This window comes from Acanthisitta chloris, unplaced genomic scaffold, assembly GCF_000695815.1.
Source record: "Acanthisitta chloris isolate BGI_N310 unplaced genomic scaffold, ASM69581v1 scaffold21351, whole genome shotgun sequence".
Classification (NCBI taxonomy): Eukaryota; Metazoa; Chordata; class Aves; order Passeriformes; family Acanthisittidae; genus Acanthisitta; species Acanthisitta chloris.
The window spans coordinates 29,893-54,828 of record NW_008656858.1 but is presented as its reverse complement, the minus strand read 5'-3'; the positions used below and the strand labels follow the sequence as shown (position 1 = coordinate 54,828).

At 38.8% G+C, this 24,936-nt stretch overlaps 1 protein-coding gene across 1 annotated transcript in view; it reads right to left on the bottom strand.

Annotated features, from left to right (window-relative positions):
- Window positions 1–2,262: 2,262 nt before the first annotated feature.
- Window positions 2,263–24,936, bottom strand: part of LOC103811527 (transmembrane protein 131-like) — a gene marked incomplete at both ends in the record, with an annotated part of 44,624 nt that continues 21,950 nt past the window's right edge. Inside the window, 16 exons of the mRNA XM_009084505.1 lie at window positions 2,263–2,349; window positions 3,730–3,834; window positions 4,293–4,427; window positions 4,515–4,625; window positions 4,888–5,058; window positions 5,160–5,292; window positions 5,453–5,503; window positions 6,295–6,403; window positions 8,888–8,996; window positions 14,835–14,896; window positions 15,514–15,570; window positions 15,672–15,822; window positions 18,921–19,001; window positions 19,958–20,080; window positions 20,938–21,054; window positions 21,931–22,054. Of these exons, the coding sequence (XP_009082753.1) occupies window positions 2,263–2,349; window positions 3,730–3,834; window positions 4,293–4,427; window positions 4,515–4,625; window positions 4,888–5,058; window positions 5,160–5,292; window positions 5,453–5,503; window positions 6,295–6,403; window positions 8,888–8,996; window positions 14,835–14,896; window positions 15,514–15,570; window positions 15,672–15,822; window positions 18,921–19,001; window positions 19,958–20,080; window positions 20,938–21,054; window positions 21,931–22,054 (1,726 nt within the window). The remainder of the gene's footprint in view (window positions 2,350–3,729; window positions 3,835–4,292; window positions 4,428–4,514; window positions 4,626–4,887; window positions 5,059–5,159; window positions 5,293–5,452; window positions 5,504–6,294; window positions 6,404–8,887; window positions 8,997–14,834; window positions 14,897–15,513; window positions 15,571–15,671; window positions 15,823–18,920; window positions 19,002–19,957; window positions 20,081–20,937; window positions 21,055–21,930; window positions 22,055–24,936) is intronic.

Below are 24,936 nucleotides of genomic sequence, written 5' to 3'. Positions count from 1 at the left end.
AACCTTGATGATTCTATGATTCTACATCCTGGATAGGAACTGAAAAGAAAGTGTTACTAAAATAGTAGCACCTAGTCATTCTTGAATGGTGTAGCTGTCAAAATTTCTCTACCCAACACTGAAACAAGCAGAACTGATGCTATTTCAGTCTTATTTTCAGAAGTAATGGAGGCATTACAGAATAACTAGATGCAAGAGTACCATGAATTCAGTGATCACTGGTTTAGTTTGAACAGAATCCCAGAAAAAAGAAAAGTAAGTCTGCTGTCAATGTTCTCAAATATCCAAAGAGGTAAGTGATCAACTAATGAAGTATTAGGTGAAGTTGACTGCTCTGAACAGCTTGGGGCTTCAACACAGAAAACAGTTTATAATCTTATCAAAGGTGATAATTATATCTGAACCTCTATTACCAAACAAAGCACAGTAAGACAAACGTCCTCTGAATGAATGATTATGTGAAAACATTACTAAAAATGAGCATGAAGACAATAAAAAGCACAGCAGTCTGAGCAGGAGAAAGAATGATGACAGCAAGGAAGCTAAGTCTTAAAAGGCCAAGAAACACAGGTACTATAAGAAGTAGCATCTACCAAAACAAAAAAAGCAAAAGCAAATAAAAACCACCAAACAAACAAAAACCCAAACCAAACAAACCCAAATCAACAACAACATACAAAAAAGCCCAAAACATCCCCAACAAACAAACAAAACTGACAAACAAAAACCAACCAAAACAAACAAACAAAAATCCCAAGGTGTTAGCAATACTGGTAACTTAACAATACTATGACATACTGAGAAGCTCTTTAGCCATTCCAGTTAGGGCAAAATAAAAGGAGATTTAAAAAAATAAATTAGCTCTTTATGGTCCAAAGTGGAACAAGTATTTTAATGTGGTGCTCAAGAAGGATGAGGATCTTGACAGGAACTCCTAACAATAATTCCTAATAATCCTATTACATCAGGATACAGAATACAGAAATTGCCTTATCTGTGGTGAAAGAAAGTGAAATGGATGTTTAAGTTATTTCAGTTTATCAAAAGCTTATGGAGCAGTTCACAGATGAAGTTACAGATTTGGCAGTGCAATAAATATCCATATAATGGGGAGGCCATGTGGCCAAATAGAACATATACATCCTAAAGTTATGACAAGTGATCTTTGCAACTGTAGGTATGGCTGTTGGACCTCAAGAGTAGCAACAGGCTTAGAACACTTTGTGATGTAGGAGATCAGAAGGGACATGGAATGGATAATGGGGCAAAAGTAGCAAACACTCACTGAAGTCCTGCTGAGTGACCTGTCTTCCTCTGATGACACCTATTCCATTACTTCTCCAAAAAAAAATATCTTTCATCTACTAGACATGCAGTAAAGCATTTGATAAAGTGCCAGGGAAAATTATTAAATAAGAGTATACAAATTGCAAGACAAGAAGGAGATGCTTGGGAGATACAGAAGCTGTAAGAACACACAGTGCTCCATGACAGATTAAGACTATGCAGGACATACAAGTAAACAAAAAACCCCACACTTGTGTCAACGTGCATGGAGTTAGTTTTACTTTTTCAGCAAACCACCATCTTTAGCTCCTTTAGCTCCTTTCCCCTCCATTATTTTTAAACTCTATCACTATGATTTTCCATCATATTACATCCCTCACTTATCAAAAAGTCACAAAAAGTTCAGACTTCAATGAAATACTAATTGCAAATCCATATGCCTTGACTACCCATGCTGCTGGGGTTATTCTGAATGCCAAGTGAGAAGAAAATATTATCTGGTTAATATCTTGCTGCTTGAGTCTTGCAGGCCTGAACAAAGAAACTGCTTTCAGCACTCACTGAATAAACACTACTGCAGGAACAGGGATGAAAACAGCCATTCCAAACTTCTGCAGAGCTGTAGACCCACACAGCTTTGGTATTACACCTAGGATTTGGAACAAGCATTTGTGCAATTTCATCTCTCTCCTATTCTTAGTGCCAACAAACAAATTGGTAATAACTAAGTGACCACAGCTACAGTAGAATGAAGCTGTGAAGAATCAGGTTCGAGAGGCTGCAAAGAGTTGTATCAGTATTCCAAGATCCCACTCAAGTGGGTTCTAGAGGACACAAACTGAATCACAGTTCAGTAGCACAATCTCTCCAGCAATCTGACACACAGTAACTCAGGACAGTGGTCACCCTTGAAAAGTACAGATAAAGAAAAAACACAGCAAGGAAACATCTAATGCTATGACCCAACTCTCTTACCGGAAAAGAAGGTGGAAGAAAAACATGTTTTGGGGAACAGGTCAATGAGCCTACAGCAATCACTGCCTTCACTGGTATAGTTAAAATCTGGACAAAAAGAAGAACAAGAAAAGTTTAGCAGAAAAAACTTACATTCCAGCCTTTGAATGTCTCTTCCAATTTGAATTACATAGAGTAACAAATCCCTGATATTCTACAACTAACAGTCTAAGATTATATACACATTTAAAAGTTGGAAATATGGGTTAAGATTTTAACACATCCTCACATTCCAAACAGGAAGCACATCTTTACCCAGCCATCCTTAGCACCATTCCCTATGGAACACAAAAGCACAGTTAAAATATAAGCTCTCCAATGGGGCATTATATAGGTCTCACTTGAATGACCATTACTTTGTTGGAAAACTGGAGGTTAAGATCTTTAAAGTAACCGAGTATGGAAGGGAAGAAGATATGCCCAACTTGTCAAAAAACAGAGGTCATGGTAAGACCTCAAGATACACAGACTTAGGCAAATGAGTGTGGAAGGGATGGCAATGTGAGTCTTTCTGCATGTTATTAAAGTACCAATACAAGCAGAGTAACTTGCAAGAACAAGCAAGAAAATCAAATGCTTCAGGTTCTATAACTGAAGGGTCACATACATGTATGGGCATATTGAAAATAGCTTAAAACCTCAGATAACTGGCAGAAATTAGGAATTTCCCATTTTCTGTAGTATCAACAGAACCACTATCATTTCCTGACTTGACAAGCACAGTGTCACAGTTGGGGTTTTTTCTACATATATCACATAAAGATATTAAATACAGATTCCATTACTTATTAGAATCTCTCTCCTGCAAAAATAAGGCATATGAAGCTCAGAATTAATTGGCTGTTTTCTCTCATACTGATCTTAGTGTAAGGACTCTGTTCCATCAACTGCCAGCAAACAGTGATATGCTTTAGTGGCCATGGTGGTGTTTGGTCAAAGGATGGACTTGACCATCTTGGAGGTCTTCTTCAACTTTAATGATTTTATGATTCTCCAAAACAACTCTCCCATTGGGTTTTGACAAAGTCTGAAATTACAGCTCAATTTCAGGAACTGATAATGTCCCAAAGAGCACATTGTCAGAGCATGTTATGCCCAAAGATCCATGCACAGATGCTTTGAGCATGTGTCATGCTCAAAGAACCCAAACTGCAAAGCTTTCAGCCACATTTAAATGGCTATTTCTGAAAGCCAGATGAAACTCATTGAAAATCATCCTTCATTCCTTCAGAGCAGGCACAGCACAAGTAGCACTATTTTTGTGTGATGCAGGGTTAACCTGCAGAGATAACCTCACCTCCAGTTCCCTTCCAAACTCAACTTTTCCCTGATACTATAATCTGTCCACTAATACAACCCTTAAAACTTCACGTTTACAAGACTGAATGTATCTTTTGGGCAAGACCCATGAATATACAATAAATATACCTCATAATCTGTTGTGATTTGTACAGCTCCATCATGAATTCCTTCGAGTTCTTTTGCTGTCAGATTGACTCTGAACACAGCATAATAGCCTGATGCTAGGATCACCTGTAATGGTAGGAAAAGGGTCATCCATTTTATTCCATTCAGTGGAAAGAAATTTCACTAATAAAGCATACCCAGCATCCTTTTATTTCTTTAAAGTGACTCAAAATCCATTTCAAACCACTATCAGTGGCAAACAAGAAATTCACATGCGTAAGTGCCGAACACAAAAATTATCTATTCCCTGTGGCAATAAATTTCCAGATAAATGATGAGCATTATCTGAGGGCATGAAGGCTGCTGTTTCTGAAGGTTCCCCTTCCAAAATCTAAACAATCTGAATACAATACTGCTTCTTAAATTTGGAAAATACACATGCTTTATCATACTCAAACTCAAAAATGAAGAATTCTTATCTCTCCCCTGCTATAATGAAACCATGAGAAGCTGCAGAGGTTTGTCTCTTTTGTCCCTCCCCTCCTAAATCTAGCTTTAAGCCATGGATTCAAAGGATTACTTACTGAAGACTGATCAGATGCAGTAGCATTTTGTAGCTCGTGGTGGTTTGCAATTATCGTCGTTCTGTTTCCCTTTTCTGTTGTTAGCAGTTCTACAGCCAAACCATCCCCTATAATATGCCAACTTTTTATAGCCAGCTTAAAAGGAACAAAAGGTACTGTTTTCAGTGACAACACCAGTGCACATTTTTTTCAAAGATGAACTAAAATTAAATCCACCCTTACCTCGATTGGATTGCTGTTGATGACTGCAAATAAAATGCTGGTAGCTTCTGTCGCACTCAGTATGCCAAAATCTATAAATTGCTCCTCAGTTTTTGGAGGCAGTACAAAGTACTAGAAGGATTGATAAAGGTATTTTAGCACAGGTTAGATATAAAATGTGCTCAAACGCTAAGCTCATTAACAAATGCATTAATAAGTCTAATACAACATACTGTGAAAATCGGGAAATTCTGCACATTTTCTACGTAAAACTAACGTGAACAAAAGAGAATTTTTCAGCAGCAACCAAAGCAGAATAAAGAATTAAAAAGATCCTTATGAACTCTGCCTCTAATTAGACTGAATTAGCTAGAAACCAAAAAAACCAACTTACATCTAGAAATCCTGTGTAGGCTCGAACGGGTAGGTGAAATTTAGAAGCATTGGTGATAAGTAAAATGTTGTTGTCTACATGAACAGATGATGTGGAAGGCATAAAACGAAGTGTAAAAATATATCTGGATTCATTAGGTGGAATTAAGACTGGTTTACTGAAGTTCTGGACCTAGATCAGTGAACAACAAAGATCAATGTTACGACTGAACAAAGTGCAGCACATTTAAGCATTTACTACCAGGTAAAAATGTTCACTGAAATGGGACTTACTTTAAACATTGGTTTTGCTTCTTCTGGTAACACAACATCATGTATAAGGACTGCAAAACTGAACGTGTTGGTTAGGTAGATGAGCCTCTCCACAGAATCAGAGATCAGTGAACAACAAAGATCAATGTTACGACTGAACAAAGTGCAGCACATTTAAGCATTTACTACCAGGTAAAAATGTTCACTGAAATGGGACTTACTTTAAACATTGGTTTTGCTTCTTCTGGTAACACAACATCATGTATAAGGACTGCAAAACTGAACGTGTTGGTTAGGTAGATGAGCCTCTCCACAGAATCAGCAGCACTGTCAGTGAAAGAGTGTTTTGATCAAATCCTAAATACCTGTTAAAAGAAGGCAATGTCAACAAAATAAAGTGTTTTCCTTACACAAAGACTGCAATTCAGTCACTCAAACAGCAGAAAGGTACATACCCCACTGCATGCTGGAACTGCAACAGCAGCACTACAGGGACATTGATGATTAAGTAATTCAAATGAGATAAGAAAATAGGCAAATCAGCCTAATAGGAAGTGTTGAAGCATTAAGATAGTTTGCAAGTCATGCATATTCCTTATTAACCAAATCAGGTGTCTGCAGCACAAAAGTTCCAACAGGTAAGGTTTAGTTTGTTTGCCTTTCAGGTCCTGCCCCTTCTGTTGCTAAGGTAGCACCTCATTTCAACAATGGGTTTAAAGTCAACTTAGCCATACCTCGTAACCAAATAATAAAAATCAAGGAAACACTGACAGTACTTCCAAAATTTTTCTTAAAACCAAAGATATTTTGTCTGCCCCTACCTTATACAGTGATAGAACAACAAATGCAAAACCAGAGAATTTTCCAATATTGTATTTTAAAATGTCTCATCTGTAGCCTTTAACTGCTCTGAAAAACAACTCACTAAGGTTAATTTGAACTCAAGCCTTGAAATCAGCTTATGCCTTGCTAAGACAGCCTCATCTACTTGTTTAAAACCAGAAAAATTCAAGCAAGTAATTGTACTTCTAAATAAGCTCCAGATTTGGAGAGCTTGGGGGTCACCTCTTTATATGCTCTTCCCCCTCAAAAAGTCTAAATTCCCTGCTCATTTACAGCACTGAGTTTTGAACCATGGTCAGCTATGTAAGCTTACCCATCCAACACTTCTGCTTGATAAGGTATTTCAAGTTTGGAGTAGCTCTTCTCTTTTGCTTTAACAGTTATTTTTCCAGAAGACTGTGATGCCTTTTTTGCTTTTGATGCTGTGGAATATGAGAAGTTTGTTAAAGAAGACAAAAAAAAGCATCCATTAGGCTAGACTAGAATGAGTGGAATAATAAAAGCACAGAGATAGCCCAGAAATGCAATATCATGGAAAGAAAAAATGGATGTTAAGGATACTGCAATAAGGAACTGATCTAGAATAAAATTTTTGAAGCAAGAGATCTGAGTTCCACATTCTCCCCATTTAACACACGAGCTAGATGACCTGCCTGATTTAACCAGCTTATCTGCAGAAGGGAAGCCTGGTTGTTCTGTCATATAAAGAACATGTCCAGAGGATAATTTGGATCCCAGATGAGCTGAACTCCCCACTCAGGAATGCATCTATCCCTCCACTAACAGAACACAAACTTGAGACTGCTGCATTTCTCACTCAGGGCTACCAGCTGAGAGGGACTTTGGGCCAGGAAAGCAACATCATCTTAGTAATGAAGAACTAAAGACAAGCCAAACTTTACAGAAATAGATGCAGAATCCATGGAAGAGCCCAAACTGCACAAGCACCAAGAATGATGCTCACAGGTCTGCTCCTCCACTAACAGAACACAAACTTGAGACTGCTGCATTTCTCACTCAGGGCTACCAGCTGAGAGGGACTTTGGGCCAGGAAAGCAACATCATCTTAGTAATGAAGAACTAAAGACAAGCCAAACTTTACAGAAATAGATGCAGAATCCATGGAAGAGCCCAAACTGCACAAGCACCAAGAATGATGCTCACAGGTCTGCTCCGGCCTACATGGGACTAGGTGAGTGAATATGAACATCAGGCCTGTACTCTGGATCTTTGGCAGCTGTGCTATTTTTTCTAATGTTTAACTGAACTAGTGTAAGGCTCCTTGTCCTATCAGCAGAAGACAAAATGGTTCAGTTATTTCCTTGATATTGTGTTGCTGGTAGTGTTCAAAGCCAGGTTGGCTGAAGCTTTGAGCAATCTGGTCTAATGGGAAGATGTCCCTGCCCAGGGCAGGGAGTGGGACTAGATGATCTCTAAGGTCCATTCCAAACCCTAAAATTCTCTGACTCTACGAAGATCACAAAACAAGCAATGTTGTTCTGGCAGCTGCAGCACCAGGAAAATCAAGGGATTTAAATAATAGATAAGAGAAATCACCAAGCCCCTGAACTTGCAAATATTTAGGGCTTCCTGCTCACTGATAAGAATTTACCAAGTTAATTCCTTAAACACATTAAGCAGCTTGACTGGGTAATTTTCACACTTCCTTCCAAGACATACCATATGTTACTCAGTAGATCCTCATATAACAATTCCCTCCAGCTTCAAAATCTGAACATATTATCACCTCAAGTTGACACAGTTCAGCAATTTCAGAATTTATTTATAGGCTAAGCCATACTTTACTTGTGTTATGAACTGTAAGCTATTAAATATCTGAAGTGCTAATCGATAAATGATAATAAAAAATTCAATTATCTCCTCTCTATGCATACAACTTCTAAAATTATACCTACCACAAATGAAAAGTATTGCATCTCTAAGGTTCCAGTATCAAGCAATCCAGGCAGACAGACAGACAGCACCAACAAGTATCTTACAGCAGTAACATCTGAGCAGTCACCACCATTCTGACAGCTGATTAATATCTCTATAGAAAGGGAGGTGCCTTTCTACAAAATGCCAGCAGAGTATTTACAGTCACACTATATAGGAGAAAAATCATGGAATACCAGGTTGGAAGGGAACCTTGAGAATCATCTGGTCCAACCCTTCTAGCCAAAAGTACAGTCTAGACAAGATGGCTCAGCACCTTGGCCAGATGAACCTTCAGTGTCCAACACTGGGGACTTCACCTCCTTCCTGGGGAGATTATTTCCATGGCTGACTGTTCTCATTGTGAAAACTTTTCCTCTTCTGAATAACTGGAATCTCCCCAGGAGTAACTTGTACTCATTACCTGGTTTATTAGGACTTCTCAAAACCAAATGCCTATCTAGACTAAAAATAGATTTAAATGATCAGTGTCTTAACATAAGAACACTGTTATGTTTAGTAGAAAAATTAAGGACACCTTCTCTTATTTTTTCCCCTGTGAGGGTGTTCAGGCACTGGAATAGATTCCCAGGGAGGTGGTGGAGTCACCATCCCTGGAGGTGTTTGGTGTCTGGATCTGACACTGGAGGATCTGGTTTAGGGTTTAGTGGTTCCAGCAGTGACAGGTTAATGGCTGGACTGGATGATCTTAGAGGTCTCCTCCAACCTTGATGATTCTATGATTCTTCTCATCAGTATTTTTCAGTCTAAGCTATTGGCTGACCATGAACAGACAACCCCTACAGAAATAACTGAAGTTTAGAAGAACTGTAAGCCTTTCCCAGGCAAGAAAATTCCATTTTCTTCTCAAATTACAAACAGTATTTTGTCAAGAGAGTGAAAATGATTAATGAAGCTTCAGAAAGCCTTCAGAAGCACTTGACAAGTTGTAAGAAGAGAGCAATACTTACCATCAAAGCTAATACTTGCGACTTTGGTGTATTTACTTTCAGAGGCTTTTAACGTAACTGGCTTGAAATGTACTGTTATAGCTTCGTTCTGTGGTGTAGGTCTAACACTCTGCAAACAATCAAAATATGAAGCACTTGTAAATTTATCATTGCTACCATGCTGTGCAGCCTTCACCTGTTTCCACTGTGATACAACTGCAGCTCATTTGGGCTGAGCTCTTACAGGTCTGTCCTTCCTATAGCAAAGCAGCATTATAAGATGTTTTTGATTTTTTTTCAGGTTCCACAAATTACTCAGCATGCAGGAGAGTGGGAAAGAGAGAAGTTCTCCTTGGGGATGTTGAATGAAGTGACAGAATGGCCAGAAACGTGTCAATGAAATACAAAACAAGCTTTATTTAAATTAAGATTTGTTTTTTATTCTTCATTCTGCATGGCTACAACAGCTAGACTATTTGTCTCTGCTGCACTCATTAACAAAGCTCTTCACTGACTCGTGCAATTACCAGTGATGATACATCTATCTACCCTGTCTCTGATCCCATGCTAAGTCTGCAGAGCTGCCACAGGGAAAAAAACAACTCATTGTACAGAGAACAGTTTTGTAGACCTGAGAAGACACTTGTTCTAAACCAACATTTCACAAGATCACCTTTTGCATCTGAGGATTCCTGGTTTAAACTCAATGGAAAAGGTAAATGGGGCACTACTGGAATAGGTATTGTGTCAGTTATTAGCCAGAGCTGATTTGTAGAGCTGCTCATTGCTATGGAGCAGGATTAAGGATTCTGTGCCAAAACCTGAAGACTCTACAAAGACAGCAAGCAAACTCTACCTAGATTCCATGGAGAGAAACTTGGCATGGAGCATTTAAATAACCTTATCCTTATTTTGCTTAAAATTCGGATGGCTGAGAAACTTGGCATGGAGCATTTAAATAATCTTATCCTTATTTTGCTTAAAATTTGGATGGCTAGCATGATTCTTCCTCCCCAGCTGTCTTCTGCTTTAAGAACAGCTCAGCTGCTCATGCAGCAGCTGCTAAGATGCAGCAAATCACAGGATGCTGTATTAAGGAATGAAAAGGATGCTGGCTCACCTTCTGCTGGGCTGCAGAGGTTTAGCACCTGCTTCCATGGTCAAAGAGGAGCAAGGCAGACACCTAGTGCTACCAACCAACTACAGCTCTTCCAGGCTAAACTGTCCTTGATTGTAAATTAAAGCCATAAAATCATGCCCACCTAACAGTTCTGCAGACCACGAGATCCCTAGGGAAAACATGCAGCACTACTCCTGCAGCTCATAAATACTCTCTGCTAACTCAACCAGAAGTTTTGGATTTTGGATTTATAGTACTGACCTTTCTCCACCATCTGCATTCACATGGTACAGATACTGCCTATTTCTCTTCAAGAGTCAATTAATAATTATCACAATTTTCTTCTAACCAAATTCACACTACAAAACTGAAATCTTGCTGTGCCTTTTAAAGAAAAAAACTCTTAAAGCAGATGAAACCAAAGCTGTAATGAATTTCACAACTTCTGCGTGACAGGATAACTATTTCTAGAAGCTCTTTTTATGCAAAATGCTGTTCTTTAATTATTGGTTTGAAATAATGCTGATTCCATTCAGGAAATAAAATTGGAAATATCTGAAAGGATTGCCTGTTGTCAGAAAAATGGCAGGTTTCAGAGAGGCATCTCTTAAATCACAAGTGTAACAAGTCTATCTGTATTTACTCAAAAACTCTACAGCTAACAAATTTAGCTAAGTTTACACTGCCTTGTTGAAAATTTCTTAACTACATAACCCACACTTCTCATTTGTTGCTTGATTATATGCTATACAAGGAAACACAAACCAAACATCCTTAAGAATCCTTTCAACTTTACTTTCCTCAAATTTCAACCTATTTCAAACAAAGCCCAAGCAAAAACCTGTCCTTAAATGTGCCTTGAGAATCATCAAATATGCACAGGTCATGAAGATACATGCAAAATAAATTCTATCATGGATGCAATATAACCATTTTTCTCAAAAAAACCTTTTTAACAGCAACTTGTGTGGGGAAGAATTTTCAGACATGTTCAGTAACATGTGGCTCTCCCCCAGAATGCCACACTCAGGATTCCTGACCCTGCTCCATGAAGACACGTTGGATGTTTAGGATAAGAGCAGAAGCAGAACAGCAGAAAATGAAATGTTGTAAAGGGAAGAGAAAGCTTTGTGCTATTGCAGCAGTTAAAGACTTTGAAGGTTTAAGGACTCTCAGACCACACATATTCTAATAAACTGAAGAGGAGAGTTGTGCTGGTTTGAGATGAAGTAGAGTTAACTTTCTTCATAGAAGCTAGTATGAGGCTATGTTTGGGTTTGTGCAGAGCACAGGGTTGGTAATGCAGAGATGTTTTTGTTATTGCTGAGCAGAGCTCACCCAGAGCCAAGGCCTTTGCTGCTTTCCATACTGCCACACTGGCAAGGAAGTTGGGGCTGCATGGGAGATTGGGAGGAGACACAGCTGGGACAGGTGACCCAACCTGACCAAAGGGATATTCCATACCATAGCACATCATGCTCAGTATATAAAGTGGGAGGAAGAAGAAGGACAGGGGGACATCTGGAGTGATGTGTTTGTCTTCCCAAGGAACCATGCCATGTGCTGGTCCCTGCTCTCCTGGAGATGCTGAACACCTCCTGTCTTCAGGAAGCAGTGAATGAATTCCTTGTTTTGCTATGCTTGTGTGTGCAGCTTTTGCTTTCTCTATTAAACTGTCTTTATCTCAACCCATGAGTTTTTGTAGCTTTTACCCTTCTAATTCACTCCCCCATCCCGTTGCTGGGGCAGTGAGTGAGTGGCTCTGTGGTTCTTGGCTGTGCTGGGGTTAAACCACGACAAGAGTATAGGCTGAAGGACTGGCACATGTTCATCATCCACACTGTTCACCTGTCAGAAAGTCACTTGTTTCATTCTTGTCCACCTAAAGACTGAGCAGGCTGAAGACTTTTGCTTACAGATACTAGAGACACAGCTACTCTGCTGCAAGAGGAAAAAGCTCTGTGGCTACAGGCAGCAGACCAAGGTTGGCTCCATTAGTGTCACAACCACTTCTGCACCATTTTATTTGCTTCTACAGACACAATTATTTTGTCAGTAATTACTTGGCCTTCTGTTTATGCAAACATGTAACCAACAAAGTTCAGCTTCACCATCCAGAACAGCCACAAAATAAACTACTATTGGATTTTTATCCTTAAAGATATCTGCACCTTGGTAACTTTGAGACTGATGCATTCAAATGTGCAGACTGAAAATATAACACAGAAGCAAACTACTTCTTGCAGGCTGGAGAGAGAAATTAACCCCAACTCTGAAGTAGATGAGTTGTGACAGAAGTAAATATTTCCTTATACAAACACTTTGCTTTCAAACTGATAGAACTCAGTTTCAATATGGGTGTCCTGAAGTTAATGCATCAAACATGATCAGGAGCTCAAGTTTTGAAGTGCCTTTGCTTTTGTCAATCAAACAGCTTAAACTGCCTTAAGGAAATACATAATTTTCTTTCTTGAGAAGGGATAAAGAAAGTGCTCAACAAGCTACATTTACTAGATTTTTGACAGCATGGCTTAACTCTTGCAGCATGACAACAGTTTATCCAGTATTCATGAAATAATCCAGTCATGATTGAAATGACCATGAAATATCCAGTCATGAAATAAACATTATTCTCCCTAATAATGGATCAAACTCTACAGATTAGGAAGATTTTATAAAGAGTTTTAGAACTCAAAAAAGGAAGTCAAGTGATTCACTCTTATTTTCCTCAACTAATTTCTGGACCACAGCATGACTAAGGGACTGAAAGGCAGAACAACTACAACTCTGGCAACAGTATTAGTGCTCCCTTGGACACTGGTGACCTGAAGATATTTAGTTCCTCCAGCACCCAGCTTAAACATATGCTAAATATAGCCTTGGCCTTTTCTTCTGACATTAAGATGAAATTTGTCACACAGCTCTGTCTCACTGCTTTTAAAGCCTAGCTCTAAAGGCTCAGAAGTCCATTACTCAAGCTTTCCTAGAAGACATTCACCAGGTTCCTTCTAAAAATTCTTTACTCTTGCTTACCACTTTGAAATTCCTTAAATGGCACAGCAGCAGAAATTCACACAGTGCTTCAAAAGCTAGACAGGTTACAAACCTCCCAACAAAGCTGTGCCTAAAGGAGAACAATCAACTTGATGTGTCATATGTGACACACTAAAAAAAGACATCATGTCTGGACCTGTGTGGCAACCTTTTCACTGCACGAGTCCCAAAGGCTTTAAGAATATCAAATGTACTGCTTTGATACATTGTAGAAGAGGAATTTATCTGGAAAAGTTTTGTCATGACATGTATCATGTTATTAAATGACAGATTAGACTCACATCTGTGGTTTACAGATCATAGTCCAAAGACCAAAACCTTAAATAAAAAAAAAAAAAAAAAAAAAAGAAGAAGAAAAGGAGAAGTTTGGGGTTTTTTTAAATGGAGGAGTATGAATTAGGCACTACACTATTAGATATTAGAAGTGATACTGATGTTTTGAGTATGGTTATTTGCATTGTACTCAGGAAGTATATTCCACACTTAAAAAACACAAAAAACTGTCCCTGTGCCAAAAACCTGTCAAATCTAAGAAGATAGCCATGCAGATCTAGCTGGAAAAAGTGTGCCAAAAACCTGTCAAATCTAAGAATATGGCCATGCAGATCTAGCTGGAAAAATAATGTAATAAATTAACCAAACTTCTCACTGTAAAAATCATATAGAGTTATTTCATTTTTGTTTTTAAACACCCTCCATGGATGCTGAGTCAGAGCTTACAAAGCCAAGAGAGACCTTATAGGATCACCTGACCTCATTCATGCAATAAAACATTAGGACATCAAAGAATTAAGTCCTGTTTACAATAAAAGTTTCCTTCATTCCTACAAATGTGTCCTGTTTCTACTTTAAATTAATTTAGCCTCAGTTTCCAGTATCCTAATGCTTTGCCTGATCTGTGCTATTAAAATGCTGTTCCTTATAGTTACAGCTCTAAGTTCTATAAACACAGAACTGCTCTCCCAGAGCTCAGTAAGAAACCTTTGCCAACCCTTCAGTCATTCTTCTGGCTCCTCTGATTTCTTTTCAACACTTCAACACCTTTTGAAGTGCACTGGGACAAGGTCTAGCTAGCTACACAGCTAAATCTGGAAAACATGAAGACAGGAAGGGGAGAAGGAAGAAGTGAGAAAAACAGTGGGCAATGAGAAAAATCACACAGGAAAAAGGTATGAATGAACAAAGGCAGACTACCAGACTAGAGCCAAAATTCTGTGACCAAAATAGAAAGTAAAAAACTCCAAACCCTAGAATTGTGCAGCTGGCTGCACATCCAGCTGCAGGGACCTTAATGGAAAGAGCTCTGGAGTGTTTGGGCTTTTACCTTATTTCAAGCTACAAAGCAGATAAGCTTAAGAAAACCAAGGTCATTTTACAGTCAGCTCCTGAAAGCTACTCTGTGCTTATCTTCAAAGATTATGTTGGGCAACCACTTTTGACACTGATGTGGAAATGTGATGTGTGTGTGACCAGGACAAAGAATCTCTCAGATTCTGCATTAATCTCTCATTCACTGAACACAAGTGACTGTTCTCCAGTACAAAAGCTTCCCAAGGCTCAGATATTGCAGGCACAGCCCACAAATGCTGGAACAGCCATTCAAAGAAGGCTGTGAAGAGAAGGAATTTTATCATGCATCAGAATTCTTTGCCCTACTATTAAGTTACATTTTCAGTCACACATCACCTAGTTTCTAATTCTGAGCACTACGTGGTGAACCTGTGAATGAGCAACTTTGATGTGGCAAAGCAAATCCAAGTAGAAAGTTTCAAATCGAAAGGAAATCCAACTTACTGTAATTGGCACATCTTTTGTTCCTGAATTTAATAAATGCAGATTCAAAATTTTTGGCAGATCTGTTAAAGAACAAAAAACACACCTGGCTATTAGGCTAGTTGAACTAAGAACCTTAGGCAAAGTCATCTGCACTAGGTGATCTCATATAAATCCTCTGTTCAGTGATTAGGCAAAGTCATCTGCACTAGGTGATTTCCTATAAATCCTCTGTTCAGTGTTCAAAATTTATGACTAACATGACAGAACACACAAATTAGCTAGTTCAAGGATCTGACACACTTCTGTGCAGCTACTACACACTTCAGCTAACCACTTCTATTTCTTACACATTAAGAAATGAACAGGGTAAAAATACTACAATGCATAATTTTGCCAGATGCACCAGCATTAGGCAGAAACTAATCTTACTGTAAAATCTTCACATGTTAAGGAAGTTGCAAGGATAAGGACTTCAGAAACCATCTTTTTTAGTTGAAAGAATATATATATATATATATACACTCTTTTTCCTCAGTAATAAATGCATTTTACAGTTTCAAAAGATACCTTCAGTTTTACTACTTTCTAATATATATATATTTTTTATTCCACTAAACAACATTAATGCAAGTGTAAAATGTTAAGCACTTAAAGAAGGATCTTATATATAAGAAATTGGACCTGGAGAATGGTTTACCTTGTGTTCTCAGTGTACCAAAATCTAGCATTTCTGTTGATGAATAGATTCCTGGTGCTTTAAGAAAAAGAAAATAATTCATTTGAGTAATTGAAAAAAACAAAACCCAAAACCTAAACCACAGAACAAACCAAAAAGTCAATCACTTTTCTACAAACCTGTTGTAACTTCTACTTCAACAGGGAGAATGATAAATTCTGTGCTGTCTGAGGCATTTGTTTTTATTCTGATGAAGGCTGTGTGATTATCTGCTTCTCTTGAAGAAAAGCTGGCTCTCATCACTCCTTTTGTTTCGTAGGGAGGTATTTCCTGATAAATAATCAAAGCACATCTATGAGAGTGTGGCAATTAAAAAAAAATAAAGCTGTCACACCAAATTATTACAATAGAAGCATTCAGGGTAATTGCATTAAGAGAAAAAGCTGCAATAGCAAGAAGAGACAGGCTGCATGTTATTAAAATGACTATTAAATTTAGAAAGGAGAGTTGTAATTATCTAATATGACACTGGTGAGACACTGTCCCAGGGTGCCCAGGGAGGCTGTGGCTGCCCCAACCCTGGCAGTGTTCACAGCCAGGTTGGATGAGCCTTGAGCAACCTGCTCTGGTGGGAGGTGTCCCTGCCCAGGGCAGGGGTTGGGGCTGGATGATCTCTAAGGTCCATTCCAACCCCTAAATTCTACGATTCTATGACTAAAAATAGGTACACATGAGAGAACTTTCATGTACCACTTGATTAAGTGAACAATTATATGACTCTATGATTCTATGACTCTATGATTCTAAGTTTTATGGATTATAAGTGTGACAAAAAGACAGTAGTCTCTATTAACAGAATCTACCAAAACCCAAAAAGATGTTCATTAAAATGTGGTTGAGTACAGTAACATAAACCACTGGGTTTGCCTATTCCAATTGTTTTTTCCTCCAAAGCAGACACAAGTCATACAGTTTCTGTGCTATACACCAATGGAAAAAGTGCAGAACTCCAAGTGGCCAGAAGCCTGTGGAGCTTCAAATTTATTAGTCACCCTGTAATTTACAGTAAAAAGCCAACATGTGTTTTAGTTTCTTATTGATGCCTATTCCATAAAAGCTCTAATTTGCATTCAAGGTTATAGAAAGACAACTTTCTGTATTTGCTGGACACAGCTGCAGCACAACAGATGGACTTGATGATCTTAAAGGTCTCTCCAATCTTCTATGATTCTACAAGATTAGCTTCAGCACCACAGCTGAAATACTAACACTGCATATTGTTCCCCATCACATGACAGAGGGTCTGGGGATTGGATTTTTTTTTAAACAGAAGATGAAAACCTCAACTTGAAATATGGAACTTCTTACACTGTGAGTGCAAACAAATATGAGAGAAAGTAGGAATTTTTGATGAGTAGTCCTTGCAATGATTGATATTGTGTCAGCTGGACAGGAAGTAACACATATAGGTCCTGATTGTCTCGTACTTCTCTTCTGTGCTTTCTGTAGTTCAACCCCAGGCCGATGCACTCTGGAGGTCGAGCCATATTTTTATGGCACGATGACTGCAGATGTGTTCTTCGAAAACTGTTGAATATCAAAGCAACTAGTTTCAACTGCTACTACTTGGGGAGTCCCTAAACTAGCAACCTTTCAAGTTTTCTTTTCACACTTATTCACAGACCCAACATAGTGCAGCCACTCGTTAATGCTCCAAAGGATGTGATCTGACTCTACCCTAAGTGTAACCAGCGACCCAAAGTTAGTTGGATCCCCAAAGTAACTTTGAAGAGTGATTACACAAATACTCCTGCATGTGCAGACTGCTTCATCCAGCCTTGGAGGATTGGATGAAGCATTTGGCATGGGAACAATGTTAGACAATTACCTACATCCACATGTCAAAGTACCATCACCATATTTCAAATCATTTCTTCTACTTTGCAGCTTTTTCTAACTGCAGTGCAGCTCTTGACATAGCCAATACAATGAAATATAGCTGGGAGTTTCCTTCCACTGGTTTGACTTCTAGTTGCCTTATTGTTTTGAAATACCAATGGTTGATATGAAAAACAAGAGGATTAGTCCATGCAAGACACTGGGAGCCTTCACATGTGAGTCATCATCACTTTAACTGGCAGCCTGGCCCAGAGAAGCTGAAAAGCTCCATGCTCTGAAAAACATGCCTCTTGAGCTCTTTGGACAAAAGGAAGGGGCTGTCTTTAAAAGCAAAGCAACTGGACTAAAACAGTGTCAAAACATTAGGGCCCTCGGTTTTTAAAATCCATTTTGATGTTTACATCTAACACTCAGCATCTGTTTATTCTTTCCACTTGTGATCTCTGCTAACACTTGCTTGTAAGTTTTCTATCAGAAACCAAAATACTGCCATTCTGATGGACTTTCTGCAGACAAGACAGGAATTAAGTACTGGGAATGTCCTTGGTAGCTCCCTTGGAAATATCCTGGCTTTACTCTTACAACAAAATAATTGTCGTGTGACTGTGATGATATACTTGAGCAAAAGACAAGCTTTGGAGCCCAATGACTTTGAATTCTCTCCCAGACCAAAAACCAGTCATCAGAAAACCAAGTAATTCTAACTAGAGAGGAAAACAGGTTTTGTATCTAGCTGGATAGTACCTACAATGTGATCTACAGAGCCAAAACTTTACCTTCAGGATGATTCTAATTTTATTTCACTTAAAGGTATCAGCATGTGTTACTTCAAAATTATATTAAGGGAAGAATACAACAAAACAGATTTAATGGCCAGACCAGAGTCCACCCAACCCACTACCCTGGCTGCAGCAGCAGTCATGATTAATAAAGAGGAACTATAAGGTATGTATGCAGGATTATTTTTCAGAACAATTTCCAGCCACTCTCAACTCATGATCTAGGGACTTACTGCAGCTACACACACTGCTGTTTTGTTTAGTAGTGTTTCATAGATTTGTATTCTCTAAATTTGTTCAGCTGCATTTTCAACCCATGTGTGCATCCATATTAATTTGCAGGAAGGACTTTCTGAGTTAAAAAACTCACCACCACCAAAAATACAACACAAAAAAACTCTAACCAACCAGCCAACCACACGTATTTTTTCTGTGGGTTAGATCTAGCTCACAGGCCTTCAGGGCTACGTTATCCTGAATGCTCAGGCAGGTGTAATTCATCCTACTGAGAATCATTTTATTCTTTGCATTACAAAAATACACAGCTCAATACATATGGCTTAATTTAATTAAACTTTCCATTCAATTCCTACCACCGTATTAATGACTCTGTTACTGTTTTCCATTTTTATGGGGTATTTTAATGGATTACATGACAAGAAATAAAGGGGATTAACAAAAACCCCAAATCTAAAATCATATCAAAATAAAACCTCTCTAAACAAAGAGAATGAAGACAGGACTACTCACCCATAGCTTCCTTGTTCCTCCCTGCTGACCTGTGGGAAGCTCTAAATGGAGATCCCCTCCACTGGAGTACATTTCTACCACCTGAGGTGGGTAACAGGAAAATGTTAGCACTCAGCTTTAAAGGGATTCTGGTTTAGTTATCAGGTATTATCACATGCAATGGCACAGCTAGTGACTAGTCTCTCCTGCCATGGCTGCAGGGAGAGGACTAGAGGGAATGGTCATGAGCTGAGACAGGGGAGAGTCAGATTGGATGCTAAGAAAGAATTTGGCCCTTTTAGGGTGTTCAGGCACTGGAATAGATTGCCCAGGGAGGTGGTGGAGTCACCATCCCTGGAAGTGTTGAAGAGGCATCTGGATCTGACACTGGAGGATCTGGTTTAGGGTTTAGTGGCTCCAGTAGAGTGGCAGGTTAATGGTTGGACTGGATGATCTTAGAGGTTTCCTCCAACCTTGATGGTTCTGTGACTATTTGACCACTGGAGTATCTTGTAAATTCACTTTAGTGATGACACAGCCATTTGCTAGTGGTACACTTGAAGGACACTCTACAGCATTTCCCAGTTTGTGAATCACGTAACAGAATCAAGCTGTGGTTAGGTAAAGACATCAGTCCTGCCTTAACATAAGAATGCTGCCAACATGACATGTGAGGGTACACCCTGACAACACCTTGTGCTGTGCAGAACAGGCAGGAGGAAGCTAAGAGGCATGTCTGGATTCAAAGCACATTTTACTTTGTTTGCTTCAGCATTCTTAATTGTCAGTGAAGTGAATCTTTATATTGCAGTCATTACAATCGTTTAGAAAGCTCAAATTTTCCTGTAAAACCTCAATTTGGCAAACGAAGAGAACTGTGACTAAAATCTACAATTTCTAGAACTTATTTGCAGTTAAACAGGAAAAAACCCAATTATATAATACGAAAGACGACTTCCAATAGCTTTAAAGTTGAGAATTTTAAGTGCCACCAGACTAAACATCATTTCAACTTAACATCATAAACTTGCATTTAAGGATTTTTCTCTCAGGCTCACCTGCAAAGGTTCACTGTGAGGGTTATGTATATTTATTATAGGAGAAAAACTGCTATTTACAGGAACTCGTGCCCCAATAAACGGGCGCAGTCGATAGGGGTTCGGAACTCCAATGCCAAACACCTGGGCCAGAGAAAGAAACACAACTTCAAGAACTGCAAGCAATTGTGGAGAGCCTGCACACCAATTTTAGTAACCCAGCAAACACTCTTTTTGATTCATTTTACAGTGTATTTCTAACCAGGCATTTAAAGCAGTACCATTAGTTTGCAGCTGAATGGTATTTCTCAGAGTTACCACTTACACTGACATCCTGAGAAAACAGGGAGACAAAATCTAACATTCTGGAGCACTAGATAGCAGCTAAAGGTTCAAGAGGTATGAAAAAGTCCTTTAGTCACACCATTATGCAACTATCCACACAGGAAGTGTTTCTGCTGTTTGCAAAACATTCCCATGGTAAGAATCATATTCTTTCAACAAGAGGATTTATCTCATTTTTCACTTTTCAGTCTCTCTGATCTGTCTGATTTATCTGCTTGAACCTCAGCTGAGTAATTTTTTTGCCAGCTTAATGAATAACATTGTCTTGCCACTAGATCAGATGAGTACAAGAATAACATTGTCTTGCCACTAGATCAGGTGAGTATAGAGCTAAAGAATGAGCTAGATCACTACCATGAGCCACTAAAACAACACACAAACAACAGAGGTGCTGGGAGGATTTTAAACTCTACTCAATTTCATCCATCTGTCTTACAGGACTGCCCTACAGGTATTTACAAAGGTGTATCTCTGTGCTAGAACAAGCAGCAGGGATGGAAACTTCTTCACCTGGGTTGATGAAAAAAAAAACCCCAACAAACATCACACCATTCTTGTGCAAACACCCTTGGATGGTTAGGCATCCAAGGGCATTTGATTGATTCACAATTGATTCACAATTCACAACTTTCTCTGAAAGGGTGTAATTCTCTTACCTGATAAGTAAATACCCCATGATTAGAAGTGTTAATAAATAAAGTGTTCTCTACATTTCCCACTACTCTTGCAAGGAAAACTACATCGAAGGATGTATTCCCTCCTGGAAGAATTTTCTGGAAAAAAATAAAACCAAGCAAGTAGAGGGATAAGAAAAGCTGATTACTGAAGATATTCCACCATACAGATGAGCAATAGTTTTTGTGCTACAGATCTCTACGTGTTCTTTATGGAAATGCTTAAATTAGAAAAGATTTTGAAAAATAAAAAGATTAGAAGTTTCAGAAAAATAAAATGTGTAACAAAGTAATAAACCCCCCAATACTTTACAACTATTAGCTAGTGCAGGATCGTATTAAATTGAGGTTTTAGGTTGAATTCTAAACCTAAGAGTTCAGCTTATCACACAAATATTTTGGATTGACAGTTCACAGATCACTGGAGAAAGGCAATTACTACAAGAGCTCCATAATTAAGAAAGGTTGCTTACAGACAGGTTTTCTGAAGCTTCTAATGTTTATATGGCCCCTGCTAGGCCACAGACCCTGCAGACAAAACTGAAACTACAGGACCTTATCAGACAGAAAGGTGGTTAGGAGTTCACCCTGCTGACACCTTGACTGAGAGCACAAGGTCCTGAACACAATCAGTTACAGCTCTAAGTGCACTGGAGTGACTACTTCACACAAACACTACTTCACACGACGTGGAATTTTCAGAAAAATGCTAAGAACAGTTTGTTCCTGCTCAAAGGCAATGTAGTCACTGCAGGAACAAAGGAGATGTGCAGTTAAACCATCAATTACAACACACTTCCAACGCAGCCAGAACTCCTGTGTTCCTGTGCTTGGTTCAAATTTGCTCAGGTAAGAGACCAAGAACTGAAGCATCTTATAATTTTAGGTGTGTCATTTTTTTGCAGTAAGTTGCTCTCCCATCCAGGCTGGAGAGAGGCTCAACAAAGCTCATTTGGAGAAAGCAAAATAACTTACCCTATTTTGGAAAAATGATGCATGAAAATGTGACGTCGTAGCAGATATTGATACTAATGTAATTGTTTCTTCTGAGCTAGGGTTATGTAGGTAAACTTTTTCCATTTTTGGCATTCCAACTGGCCTGTCAAAACAGAGAGAGAAAATATTTTCAAACTGTCAGCAATCAAAAACAGAGCATTGGGCTTTTCCCATTAAACCACAGGAGCATAAAAGTGATGAACACTGACAATAAACTCTCATTTAATGTTGGGTTTTTTTCAAGTAACATATGTAAACTGTACCTTGAAGAATCACTTAGTTAACATCTTTTCCATTATTTTATTGCTCACTTTTCCTAAAGGCTCACCTAATGTTGCATCATCCTCATCAAATCCTATTGTGAGGTTTTTACTTCGGAAGAGGTAAACTTTCCTACTCCTATGCTAGAACCTCTAAATAATTATCTGATAATAATTATCTTAAGACAGGGTGTACACAGCAACTTAAAATACACAGAACACACCCTAGACAAAAGTCTAAACACATTTTTTTTCCGTGATAGATTCTAAGAAGTCTTCCCCAGAATTTTCCTGGTATTTTATTTTATGATATGCTCTACAGAATTAAGTACACAGACATCTGCAGCAACAACTATTTTATTTGTACATTGCATTTCAACTCATGCCTTAAGGAAAAAATAAATGTTTGAGATAAATTCTAGGGTGTAAGAACCCTAAAACACAGAAGTCACAAAGTTAAATAACAACACAATTTTCCAGTAACAAGACATGCTAACAATTTATTCCACACAGGCTTTAGGCTTATTTCTTTTTGCTCACAACAGCTGAGGTGACAATAAATGCTTCAGTTTCACCAATTATTTTTCAGATTTTAGTGTCTCTTCAGAATTTTTTTCATGCCTTTTAACACATCCATGTTAAAGCATCAGCACCAAAGCACTAATAAAGTATACAGATTACAAATGGCTCCAAATTAAATTCTGGAATGGAAAATAGTTAACCCTTAGCTTTCAGGCTACAGGTATTCCCTGGACACTCTCTCCCATATCACCTGACACAAACACTGCAAGGACAGCAAAACTCATGATAAGAATTACTCCCTGTAGCACCTGAAGTGATAATGACCAGTTACAGGCAGCTCTTCTGCCACCCTCAATTAACTCAACAGGCCAAATTAGTATGTGCTATTGTGGTTGCAGTTTTTCAGCTTGGAGGGGAGTGTGGGGTGTGTCTCAATAGATGAAGCAATACAGGTTTGCTGTAAATTAAAGGTTCCATTGAATGGAGAATCTAGTGGCAATAATCAAAGGACACCACAATTTACAAAGTGACTGCAGGGACAGAACCTCTTACTTAGGAAACATGGGCTAAAGAGACAGATGCTAAAGCTAGGACATGAATTCAAAGGCACAATCACTAACTGCCAATAAATGGCATCATAACTAACAGAAAAATATATCTGCACTCTACTGCTGTCTTTGCTTGCTGAGTCCACCTAATTTCAGGTCTCCATTAGCAAACACTTGATCTTGATCCTTCTTTCACTGTCAAAAAATCTCATTGTGACTTCTCTCATTTCAGCAATTTCTTCCTTCACCTCTTCAAACCTGTACAAAAGCTAACATCCAGGTTAGGCCCTAACAGAAAGGTACTTTTATCTGTAGAGATGGGGATGTTAGAAAGGGAAATGGCTTATCAGCTGTGACATTTTGCATTAACTGCTGTAACTGCTACACTGTTGGTCCATGGAATCCAACACCAAACCTATACACCTGTTCTCCCTTTGCTGGGGAAGAGCTCACCAGACCAGAGGAATGTGAATGAGAGCCAGCCCTCCAAACTGCCCCATCTCTACCCCACCCCAGCAAAAAAACCCAACCACCACCACAACAACAAGTGAGACACAAACCCACAACAGAGAGAAGTGTCTGCTGACAGGGAGTTACTCTGCACCCCCTGAATCCTGAACCCACTGCTGCAAACACTCCCTCACTACACCAGGACAGGTGGCCCTGAGTATTTTATCTGCTTGGTAACTGTGAAAGGCACAAGCAAGCTTGGGTAACAGCCAGCAATACTGCAGTTTGTTTAGACAAAGTGGTCAAGCCCTAAACAAGTACTGGCTGATTTTACCAACACCACAACAACAACAAAAAAGGGAAGAAATAAAACAATCTCCTCCAACACTGAAGAAAGCTCTTTCAGTCTCTCCCAAGGACCAACTGTTTATTCCTAAGTTCTCCCTGCAATTTCTCATTTTCCTTAGTGGAAGACATGCTCCCACAACCCTGGTGCAACCCTTCTGCTTGCCACAGTGCAGGTTCTGGATATTTCTCTTCCCCACAGCATGTTCAGCAGCTCCTAAGAAGAGGAAATCATCCTTCTCCTCTATTACAATGTACTCCAACCAGTCTTTGTAAGAGGAGCTTAAGAGCAGAACAGTTCCTTCCAACCACAACAGCAGGAAGTGAGAGATGAGGTAGATTAATTGAAGCATTATATAACGACATGAGCAGTGTATCACTTGTGGTCTCTACAGAGAACCCAAGATCAGAGTTGACTTCAGTAACTTTTTATGATGCATTCTGCACAACGTTGAATGAACTAGCAGTACTGAAGCACTGGTGTGTTCCTGGCAGAAAGGTAGTTTGGAAGTAAACCTCATTATCCAGGAAAGATTCCAAATATTCACAATCTTTTAAAGCCTACAAATATTAACAATCTTTTAAAGCCTACAAATATTAACAATCTTTTAAAGCCTACATGCTTTTCCAGTTCTGAAGAGGACTATAAGACTGTCTATTTGAGAGGCTAAGGTCTATAAAAACAAACTAGTAGAGGAACAGCCATAACAGAGAGCACAGCTCATTAACTTCATATTCCAGACTAAACTGCCACAGTATAATTATAGGTGATAAAGCAGAAGTCACTAAAAAGGAATTTTGCTGCTAGGGCTATGTTTTATTTTACTATTTTGTTGATCATCCTGATTTTGAAACAATGA